The sequence below is a fragment of the Apodemus sylvaticus genome, chromosome 1, assembly GCF_947179515.1.
Source record: "Apodemus sylvaticus chromosome 1, mApoSyl1.1, whole genome shotgun sequence".
NCBI classification, from domain to species: domain Eukaryota; kingdom Metazoa; phylum Chordata; class Mammalia; order Rodentia; family Muridae; genus Apodemus; species Apodemus sylvaticus.
Window position 1 is genome coordinate 209,403,167 of NC_067472.1, and position 12,128 is coordinate 209,415,294.

At 44.1% G+C, this 12,128-nt stretch overlaps 1 protein-coding gene across 1 annotated transcript in view; it reads right to left on the bottom strand.

Moving 5' to 3' along the window:
* Positions 1 to 6,927: 6,927 nt before the first annotated feature.
* Positions 6,928 to 12,128, bottom strand: part of LOC127676341 (zinc finger protein interacting with ribonucleoprotein K) — a 9,247-nt gene continuing 4,046 nt past the window's right edge. The window contains exons 3-4 of the mRNA XM_052172278.1: positions 11,851 to 11,977; positions 6,928 to 10,631 (exon numbers count right to left, since the gene is read on the bottom strand). Of these exons, the coding sequence (XP_052028238.1) occupies positions 9,436 to 10,631; positions 11,851 to 11,977 (1,323 nt within the window). The 3' untranslated portion in view covers positions 6,928 to 9,435. The remainder of the gene's footprint in view (positions 10,632 to 11,850; positions 11,978 to 12,128) is intronic.

Genomic DNA, 12,128 nt, shown 5'->3' on the forward strand with positions numbered 1-12,128 from the left:
TCCTTTCAGATGACTCTAGCTTGTATAAAGTTAATGTAGAACTAGCCAGAATGTATGTCTTTATTAAGTTCATAGGGTTTTCGAGAGGACAAAAGTAGGATCAGGTTTATAGTACTCAGCATGATTCTGGAATCCAGTGATCGTAGAATAGGGAAGGCTAAGACAGATGACACAGAGTGAGGTTAATACAGGGGAAAGCATCGTCTCCATGTTAGTTCTTTAAAAATGACTTTTAGAAAGGCTTTGTCTGACTGCTAACAACAGGTCAGAGTTATGCATACGAATATGTCCAGGGATATTTGATTTAAAGTTAGAGGTTTGTATTTAAGGGCTATCAAATGATTACGTGTACATCTGATGATCTTAATTCAGTCCAATGAATATGGTTCATTCCAATATTGGAAAGGACTGCAGAAGAAGCAATAGAAGACAGTTGTATTAAATTAGGCAGGAAAGCCCTGAATCAGAAATTAGAACAGAAATAACAAATGTATCCAGATGGAGAGGAAAAGACAGAAAGAAGGTATGGCCTCGTGCTTTGGCATCAAATGATAGTGTGCTAGTGAGTGGTTTGGAGCACTGTGTATTCAGATGCTGAATTTTATCCCCTGTTCTGCCCTGAGGATGGCATGATCACCCATCTCTGGTCTCTAAGTTATGTAAAAATTGTTTTCCATCACCTCTAATTGCTCAATAAGAGAGCTGATCAGCCAATTATCTGGACAGAAGAAAATTGAGTGGGACTTCCGATCTGAGTTAGGGTGTCACAGAGAGAGACCAGAGTGGAGAAGAAGCACACCATGAGGAGAGGAAGATGTGGGGAGACCGTGAGGAGTCACGGGGTGGGGGGTGGGGTCCCCGTGAGGACATACGCAGAGCAGAATGAGCCAGTGCAAGACTCTGACTGAATGCAAAGGATCATGTGGCTAGGAAGTAGGCAGCCTTGGGGTTTAAGAACCTCAGAACCTGCCCGCCTAGGCTTGCAGCTTGTTAATAAACTTAATAGGCCATTATGCTAAATGTCTGGCAGCTAGAAAGGGAACAGATAAGGCTATCATCCTTAAATGGCTGCCTACAGTAGCAGACACAAGACAGGTTTTGATGCTATCTGAACCACATCTGGAAGTCACGCCTGCCTCCAGGTCGCACTTACCAGAGTTGATCAACGCCCTTTGGCTGTGCTTGGAATCATGCCCTCTCAGTCAAGTGCCAGGACTCTCTTGCTTGCCACAGTTCAGAACCAATGGAGGATCTGGAAGATGGACGTCACCAGGGAAAGTCTATGTGAAGATAAAAATGTACTCACGGAAAACGGGAAGGAAAATAGAATAAAACAAAGCTAGCCTTGCAAGGATAGTCCAGAGGGTTCCATGAACAATGGCCATGATGACTGAACATGCTGATGACCCAGGAGGATGTCAGACAAACGTGGATCCATGAAGTACCTTGACTGTGGACAAAGTCCTGTCACCAAAGAGAAAGCATTTACGGCGATGGCCTGAAGACCCACGAGCCCAAACACGCCTTAGCGTGCACCTAGGCGGTAAGAATGGGGAACAAAGGAAACGGAGAAGAAAACTCTTAACATCTGACGCTTGGCATGCAGAGAGCCTGTGTGAGGGAATCAGTAGTGGTCTAGCTACGGTAAGAAAAGACCATGCAACTCTGTTAGTTTTAAAAGAGGAGGAGGGGGAGAAGGAGGAGGAGGACGGGGAGGAGGAGGAGGACAGGGAGGAGGGGGAAGAGGAGGAGAAAGAAGAGGAGTGCCATCCCACAAATCTAGGATCATTCCATCTAGGTCATATAAAGCACAAAATGCATAATCCTACAACAGTAGACTGTTTGCACATCATCAAGAAACTCCCACTTCATCCAACCAGAACAACGAAATTCACTCATCGGCTAGGTTACATGATCCCCAGCCAAATGGAAAACTTTCTTGTTCCTCATCTCAAACACGTCATAAAACAAGACCCATAATAGCTCAACCTCGACTACATGTTAGTGTCTCGTGCCTCCCTTGTGAGATCTCCCGAGACTCTTTCCCCTGGATCCTGACTAGAATACTTACCAAACATTCCTGCTGGTTGCACTGTGAGACATCCTGGACTTACCATGTCCAAACCCAATTCTTAATCCTTCTGAAAAATGTTCACCACTCTGAATCGTTCTCGGTCTTTCAGATGCTACTAAGGGCGGTTCATCTAGGCTCCGCCCCACAGTTGCCTGGCAACAGCCAGTGTGCCTGCCGCCCTAGAAAAGGGGCTGCTGGCCCCTCCTCTCTATGGCTCTCTTCTCTCTTGCTCCTGTTCCCTTACCCTCCTCCCCCTCTCTCCCCATTCCTCTCCCCCACTCTCCTTACATGCTCAGGGTCAGCCTCTGTTCCCCTCCTCTCCTCTCCTCTCCTCTCCTCTCCTCTCCTCTCCTCTCCTCTCCTCTCCTCTCTTCTCCCCTCCCCTCCCCTTCTCTCCTCTCCTCCCCTCTCCTCCCCTCTCCTCCCCTTTCCTCTCCTCTCCTCTCCTCTCCCCTCCCCTCCCCTCCTCTCCTCTCCTCTCCTCTCCTCTCCTCTCCTCTCCCCTCCCCTCCTCTCCTCTCCTTTCCTCTCCTCTCCCCTCCCCTCCTCTCTCCTTTCCCCTCCCCTCCCCTCCTCTCTCCTCTCCCCTCCCCTCCTCTCTCCTCTTCCCTCCACCTCTCTCTCTCTCCCTTCCTCTGACTTTCTATCTCTATTCACTCAATCCCCCTCCCTATGCCCCTAAATAAACTCTATTCTCCACTATGCTGTCATGTGGCTGGGACCTCAGGGGGAAGGGAAGCCTCAGCGTGGGCCCCACGAGGCACCCCCTTTCCCTACACCATACAGCGCCTCCACCAAACATATTCCTTCTTCCTTATCTGTTTATAAAACACAATACTTACCACATGGGGTAAGGAGTAGTGGGGCAGCGCATAACTCCCTGCGTTTATAACCACATTTGACAGAGTCAGAAACCGATGGTTTCATCTCCAAACTTATCTCCAAAGTTTAATGACTATCCCGAGTACATTCCAAGCTCCTGCCGACCCTGTGCTCCTAGCAGCCCAGGTTCATTGTGTCAGCTGTAATATCTTCCTGGCCTGAGGCCCTGCTTTGGCCCTTATCATACCAATCCCACAGTAGACTGTTTCCCGAGTGAACACTGGAATATGTTTTTAAACCCTTTTAAGATGATTTCTTTCCATCTTAAAGTGCGTCTTGGTTCCCTAGTGTGGGTGCTTGGAACTTGTGAAAAGAATGATCGATCGATCGCTACAACCTCTGCTGCCTACACTGGGCGGGGGTTGGGGTTAGGGTTGGGGTTGGGGTTGGGGTTGGGGTGAGCTGGGGGAAGCAGGCACTTTTCCCACTGTTCAATGCTCTGGCGCGCCTCTGACCCTGCCCTGTTTTGCTTTGCCCCCACAGTGCCGCACATTCCTGCATCTCAGTCCTCGCACCCACAAAGGTCCCTATCCTAAGGGCTGCGCGGCGCAGCAGGCACTGGCGGATGTTGCGGAGGTTGGACACAGCAGGCGAAGGTTTGAGAACTTAGGGACCAACTGCGCTGGGCTCGGGGCCACGGCCATCCACTGACCGAGAGCCACACCAAAGGAGGGAGAGCGGAGCCCGCTGTCACCTGGCCCTGGAAATAGGACCTCCTGGCACCGCCAACGCTCGATACTCCCGCAGTGGCAGACAACTCTCCTTTTGCTACTTCCTACAACAGTCAACTCGAACAGGTTCCTAACCTTAAGCTTTAACATCACCAAGATGCCTGACTCGCCGAAGATGCCAAGTCCCGGCTAAACGGAAATTATCCCAGCGGTGCGCACTGGATTCTGGGCAATGTAGTTCCTTCAGAGAAAGTGAGAAATTGCTGCGTTTGGAGCCTCAGAAATGAATACATGGCTGAGGGTTCTAAGATAGTTCCCAGAATCTCTCTGCGAAGAGTGGGATCTCCTTCTTTGGGCCCATATCCAAGGAATAGGGAGTGCAAATGTTGAGACATCAGATTACATCAGATGTTCTTCTAACGAACACACCACACCAAAATCAGTAAGTGTATTAATTGTCCACTCTTATGTTAGTCATTGTTAAAAGAAGTTAAAATATGAAACTCTAAGTCAATTGTCCACGCTACAAACGTGAGAATTTTCCCAAGCTATAAAATCGAAGAATGGTTTTTGGAGAGATGTTTTGGAGAGATGTTTGCGCTCCCTGGTGGACTAACGTGGAACACCTTCTCAAAGATAAATTCCCAGCAAAAGGAAGGGGAGAAGGTCAATGAGGGAAATATTCCGAAAGCAGGTGGTTGATGAAGGCACCTTTCTGTATGGTATCCAACGAAAAAAATATCACCCACCTCCAAAAAACAAACAAAACACAGAAAATTGTAACCAAATAAAAGTGCACGTGCACACACACACCTGTGGAATCCATTATATGTAGGACACTACTGAACATGACGCCTGTCCTGGATTGGTTGATATAGCCAGTGTCACTATATTGGAGAAACTTTATTTTCCCTCTAGCAGGTTTAAGTGACAGTTCAGTTTTTAATATTCACCCTTGTGGCTAGGTTTTATTAATTCATTCATTCACGTTTTCATTCATTTATTCATTTTCTAAAATAAATAAAAGATTTTAAAAACTAGCAAGCCCTTTCTCCAGTGTGTACTTTTGTACTGAATGAGGACAGTATTTTCTGATGGAGACTGTGTGCACTCACTTGTATGATTTTGCACCGATGTCATCCCTTCAGAGTCTACCAAGGTGTCACTTTTATATAAAGAATCCCCTGAATTTACTGCATTCACAAAGGCTTTTACAAGCACGAACTCTTTGCTCTTCTATATGGTCATGGTTTTCCCAAAGAACTTACACTTGAAGCATGGCTTAAAAGAAAAAAGGGGGGCCAATCACAGTTATACGGTGGCAGGGGGTGATTGTTGGCATATTTGGGGCTATTTTATTTACAATACTACACAGAAGCAAAACCTTAGAGCAGAAAGGAGTGGAGACCTCTTTCAGCCAACAAATAAGATACTTCCTGCTAATTAGGGTCCTTAGGTTCCTTGCAGCAAGTCCAATCTTCTTCAAGATCTCGCCAACTTCTTCTGGTCAAAGCACGACAGCAGCAACCCGGACCACAGAGAGCAGCAGCGTCTTCCTTTTTCCAAGCAACTGTAGCCCCGTGCAAGGGTCTAGCACTTATTCCCTCTCCTGAGTCCCAATAACTAAATTATCTGCAGCTGGCAAAAATCATGCCCCTCCTAGATCATAGTTAATGGCTGAGGACAAACTGATTCAGCCCCACATCCAAAATTCTTACTATAAACGAGCAGCACAAACTGTGGGCTGGAGAGATGGTTCAGAAGCCAAGCCCACATCCATCACTGAGTGAGGATCTGAATCCAGTTCTCAGGGCTCACTCAGTTCATAGCTATCTCACTCCAGCTGGCAGGGGATCCCATGCCTCTGACCTTCAAAACTCATTAAAAAAAAAAAAGAAGAAGAAAAGAAATCAAACCGAAAATGATACTAGATTTGGCTTAACAAAAGAATCAAGCATATTTATTGTGTTTGACAGAGAAATAAAAACAGTATGATGCAGGGGAGGTTATGAGTGACATGGTTGGCAGCTGTTAGCACAAGCAAACTTTTGGTGGGTTTATGAGACACCTGGTGTCCGGTATGATATAAAAAGCATACATGACTTTCTTCAGTTATATAGACGTAAAATCTTAGAAAGCTGGAAGTTATCCGTGTCTGACCATTGTGTCTTAAGTATCTCTAGTCCACTTTACATGTGCTAGCTATTTTACATACGCCATCACATTTGTATATGACATCATATTTGATGCCATATACCTGTCATATATGTTTATTGTATCATATTTGATTTGGTTGTGTGATACATAGTTATTCAAGTTCTGTCAATAGTGTCAACTATGTAGCTGCCATGCAGGATTCCTGTTTGTCTCTAGATTGGACTGCTCTAAAACTACTACAGAAAGCACACTCCTACTCCATTTATGACTTTAAAATATACCACTTACACTTCTGTTTCCAAACAGTGGTATATTTTACACATATTTAATTACAAATCATTTGTAAGGACTCATAGGGCCTCCTCAGATAATCTTTACTATTTGCATATATGAAAAAATCCACTGAAAAGTTTGAATATATCCTTATACCCATTTTACATCCAGAGAGATTGAAAAAGGAATCGGGAATCTCGTTTTTAAGCATGTATATTAAAATGGAAACTATGCACATGCATATAAAATTTTGGTAAGATAGCCGGGAGGTGGTGGCGCACGCCTGTAATCCCAGCACTCTGGGAGGCAGAGGCAGGTGGATTTCTGAGTTTCGAGGCCAACCTGGTCTACAGAGTGAGTTCCAGGACAGCCAGGGCTATACAGAGAAACCCTGTCTCGAAAAAACCAAATCCAAAAAAAAAAAAAATTTGGTAAGATAATTACACCTCAATTAAATTATCTTTAGAAAGCAAGGATGATAATCAAAAATTGACACTTTCTAATGCTTTACTTACATATTCATGTTCTTCAGGTTGCGTATCATGACTGCATCAATATAATGAAGATAAAACAAACACAATATTGCATATCCCTTCCCAACTCAATATGTATTAATATCATTTTAACAGTTTGGAATTGGCCAATGGTGGGAATGCAACTAACAAATATTAAAACCAGTGTTTACCTCTTCTGGAAAGTCTAGACTTAAGAGACAGGGAATATGCTAACAGTACAGACTGTAAAGTGTACAGTGCCTACGACTCTTAACAGTCTGAACAGAAGAGAAAACCGTTAAATATTGTTCAAGTACTTAAAAACACCTCACCCCATTTCCTCAAACTTGAAAGGAATAAATGAAGTCTGAATACATACTGTTAATGCACATTTATTTATTAATGAAAAGGACAGTAACATGAATTTCCATTTGAAAAAAAAAGCATACACTTGGCAAGTAAACACACAAAAACACTCAGTATCATGAAACACCAAAAAAAAAAAAAGCAGTTAAGACTATACAATGTGTTATTAAATAGCTATTTAAATGGCTCAAAGCAAACACATTAACCACACCAAGCACTAGCACGAATGTTCATACGCTGTCTACATCAGTGGTTCTCAAAATGTGGATTATGACGCCTTTGGGAGTCAAATGACCCTATCACAGGTGTCACCTAAGACCATAGGAAAACACAAATATTTACAATTCAAACCAGCAGCAAAATTACACTTGTGAAATAGCAACAAAAATAATTCTATGGTTGAGGGTCACCACAACATGAGGAACTTTATTAAAGAACTGCAGCATCAGGAAGGTCGAAAACCACTGGTCTAGAGCAATCTATACCAGTTTGACATTTTCTTAAAAGTGGAAGCATTCACATACACTTAATCACTGGCTCAAGAGGGAATCTAAAAATGTAAGCATATTGAGTTATATGCTTATAGCCAGTATATGTAACAGCTCAAGAAAGGATTTAACCAAGAGCTGAATGAATAAAAAGAATGAATAAAACAGATGGTTGTATAGTTACAAAACCAAACATGGTATAACACTATAGTTATTAAAAAGCAGCAGTGATGAATCTCAAAATAATTATATATTCCTAAAGGACATTCTACCTAAGAAAAAAAGAACATTTGTTTTCATTCACAAACTGCACTCTTGTAAATCTAAGCTTATAAGCTATGGAACACAAGGACGATTTTAACAGAGTCTGAGGTAAGTCACAGGCAAGTTCATCATCACAAAGATGAATTTTCAGATGTTTTGAAGGATAAATCAGAGAGGACTGCATTTCACTAAAACAGTGATAAACTTTATAAAATACAAAGTCGAGGACTCGTACTTTCTGGAAAGCAGAAGGCTTGGTAGCCCCCACTTTGACTGAACTCTGTCCTCTGAGACAGACAGGGGCGGCCTTTTGTCGATGCAGGAAATGGCAGTGAAGTTCTGTGAATCCCAGACTGCAAATAGAGCAGCTGGATTGCAACTACCACAGCTACAGTCTAAGACTACAGGATCTCCATCTCCTTATTTTCCTATCTCCTATAACAAGAGTGGAGGTAAATAATCAAGTTAGACTCCACTATCCCACAAAACCATACTGTTTTTGACAATGGCCTTAGCTAATGTAAATACAAAGTTCTTTAGGTCCTGTGAACACATCCAAAGACAGAGATTGTTGGGTGCACGTTCACAGGAGTCACATTCCCTCTAGCTGGCCGAAGACCCCACCATACCCATCCTTTGTATGCCAAGAATGGTTCACATCTAGTTCTCATCACCTCATGAGTGGTCTTCTTATAGGCTGGCATCTATTGGAATAATTCCTATTGGGGTACACTCTTTATACAGTCTCTGCATCATGGGCATTTTAAGGCCATCCTTTGAGGGAAAAAAAAAGAGTCAATTCATTCCATTTGCACAAGTACAGGAGCTTACAGCAATAGCAGACATCTTGAGACGACCACAGAAAGTTTCCAACTAGATAGTCACGAATATGAATACATATTCAGTTATTCATATACTGTAACAATGAAGTAAGTCCCCATGGCTCCTAATGTTGGCCTGGGAAGCAATACCAATTTGCTTTCTTCATTTTGCTGTCTCTGCAGAGGCAAACCAAGTTGAGACCATCTACAAAAGCTGTCCGTCCTTTCCGAGAATGATCAGTCTGCTTTCCAGCCTTCCTATTTAGTAAACTGCACTCTGAGAGTAAAGGTCGCTTCAGGAATAAGGCATTCATCAGTGTACAAACCAGAGCAGCAGGGAGAAGGCAGTGACCAACCGGGAATCGGGAGGCTGGTAACAGTCACCCAACTATCACGTGACACAGACGAAAAACTACTTTTGAAAAGAAGCAGGTAAGCAAATCAGAGATACCTTCAGCAGACAATACATTTTATCTTCTTTGTGAAAGTTTAGTCATATCCACACTTTAATCAGTTAAAACTGGGAGACAAATTCTCCATAAGTACTCCATTTAAAAGTTCTTCCAGGCAATCTGTACAGTTTCCTTACCATGACCATGTCAGCTGTACACTGGTCACGTGGTAGAGAAGTTGATGCCTTTTACCACAAACACGGGTACTGACAAAAAACGGCAAGGTTCTTAGCCACTCAGTGTGTGCAAGCCAGTTCCTGAGTGTACTTACCGCCGAACGAACGCTTGAGGAATCTTACTCCCCTGGATACTGGAAGATCAGTCTCAGGTAGTGGAGGATTCTCTGCAAAGGTTCTATAGTGTCACAGTACATCAAGAAAATAAAAGACAAAACAGAAACAAACCTATAAACCTAAGGCTTTCTCAAGTACGGATTTGGAGGACCTAAATGATGTTAGGCCTTCAGCTGAAGGTTTATCCACATTTGCTTCTTTCATGAGGTTTCTTGAGCGTTATGACATTTTTGGTGATGAATGAGGCTGGAGCACTGACTGAAAGAAGTCCCACATGTGTCACATTCATAAGGCCTTTCTCCAGTGTGGACGACCTGGTGCTGAATGAGGCCAGACTTTTGGCTAAAGGACTTCCCACAGCGGTCACACTCGTAGGGCCTTGCCCCGGTGTGGATTCTCCGGTGCTGGATAAGGATGGAGCTCTGACTGAAAGATTTCCCACACTCACTACACTTGTAAGGCCTTTCTCCAGTGTGAACTCGCTGGTGTTTTATAAGGGTAGCTTTCTGACTAAAGGACTTCCCGCATTCTCTGCACTCATAAGGCTTAACTCCAGTGTGAATTCTCCGGTGTTGGTTAAGAATGGCACTTTGACTAAAGGAATTCCCACACTCACTACACTTGTAAGGCCTTTCTCCCGTGTGAACTCTCTGGTGCTTAACAAGTGTAGCTTTCTGACTAAAGGATTTCTTGCATTCCCTACACTCGTATGGTCTTGCTCCGGTATGAGTTTTCTGGTGATCAACAAGACTGGAGTTCTGTCTAAATAATTTCCCACATTCACTGCACTCATAAGGCCTTTCTCCAGTGTGGATTCTACGGTGATCATTCAGGTGGGAGGTCTGGCTAAAGAATTTCCCACAGTCTCTACACTCCCACGGCCTCTCTCCAGTGTGGACTCTCTGATGCTGATCAAGGGAGTATTTGCCGCGGAAGGTCTTTCTGCATTTGCTGCACTCATAAAGTTTCTTCCCATTGGAGGTTCTTCGGAGGTGAGCAAGTGTCTGATTCTGACTGGAAAGGCTCTCACATTCTTCAGTGCTTTTTCTGGCCTTCTTAGTTTTGGGACACACCTGAGACGTCAGAAGATTCAGTATGTCTGGGAGATCTTTTTCAAGATCCCAGCTGGGGAAGGACTTCGCTGACAGGTAGAATAGGTATGGAGCCCTGTCAGCACTCTTCTTCAAGGGTTTGCCTGTACTGTTACGGTCTTCATCGGCTTTTGAACTTGCCTCTATACTATGTTTCTGCCCAGGGAGACCAGGCAGGCACAGAATGTCTTGCAGAATTGGGACACACTTTTCACAGAGTTGACTTTTTGAAGTGGTCTCAGATCTCAAAACTGATGCTCGTGTAGAAACCCTCCGCTCTTCATCTTCTGTTCTATGCCCACAGCCTGAAAGAGAATTACTGATGAAATTCAGTGTTGACTCTGCTCAGAGGAGGAGGTCTAAGCACACATACACCCCACACAATGCTTCCCCCAAAGACAGAGGGATAGGTAAGAAGGATGTGCATTGAAACATCAGGTCTCTAAAGAGAACAGACCTGGGAAGGCCTCACAGAATAAAGGCCACCAAGATGAACCACAAGGGGACAATCTGTAACTCTTTTACCAATGGCCATAGGCTACTAAATCACAGTGGTCATCCATTCATCACGGATTAGCTTCCAATCCCTAAAATTTACGACAGAGTGAAGCAGGATGTCACTTGCTGGTGCTAGGTGTAAGTTTTACAGAAAACAGGTTACATGCAAGCTTCGGAACTCCTCTCAGAAATGTACTGCATGTGCTCAGAACTGTGTGTGAGGCGGTGCTGGGAATCACAGAGGAACAGAAGGATAGGAGAGGCACGGGGACCACCAAGGGTGCTCAGGTGACAGAGATCACAGGTAAGCACTACCATGTCTGGGGAAGAGAATAGAAAATGAGGCTTGGCTGGCAGTACTTGCACCTAAATTGGTGGATACAGGATGCTTGGGAAATGGCCTGGCCGTTTTGACTTCCTCTAGGTGCCACTTACCACACCCAGGCCTCCTATGAAGCCATGGTTGCTTTTCAGAAGAACCAGATTCCCTGCTTGATGTCATTACATGTGACCTCATGACAAAGGTCCACAAGAAAGAAAAGATATACAAAGTGGTTAGCAAGGGTATCTCACAAAAGACCGCTATAGATCCCAGGAAAGAAAACACTTAATTTTAAAATATCCAAAATCGATGCCTAGCAAGAACAATACATGATTCTAAAACTGCAGCCGTGCCACATGCAGCCATTAAAAAGCAAGCTGCTCACTGCTGTGCACTTGTCATGCCACGTGTCATGATTGTACACACAGCTCGTGGCCAGACAAGCAAGGTGACACCCATTAATTAGGATGACCACAAAACACCCAACTCCCATAGGATGCAATGCAAAGCAGGTATTAAGGCTACACAGAGAGAGATCTACTTGAGGTAACAGACACAGTTCAATGCTATCACGCATAACATGTATACCCAAAATATACAGAAATTAACAGATCTCAAGGTCAGGTGTGGAAAAGATCAGCCTACCTCTAGGGAAACAGAGGACAGTGGGGTCTCAGGATACCAGGAAAATGTGAAAGCCTTACCCTGGGAGTTTATAAGAGCAAAGTTCTGCAGCATAACACTGAGGTACAGGAGCTTCTGAGTCTCATCAAGAAGTTTCCATTCTTCATGTGAGAAGCAAATGGCCACATCTTGAAATGTCACACAGTCCTGTCATAATAGGGACAGTTTATTCCATAGTCAACTTCACCCCAATGTTGCCGAGAAAACCAATTTCCTTCTCCATCTCATCTTCCCCCTCCTCCCCACATTCCTACTCCAAGTCATAGCAAGTCCCACTACCTCCGGCAACCACTATATC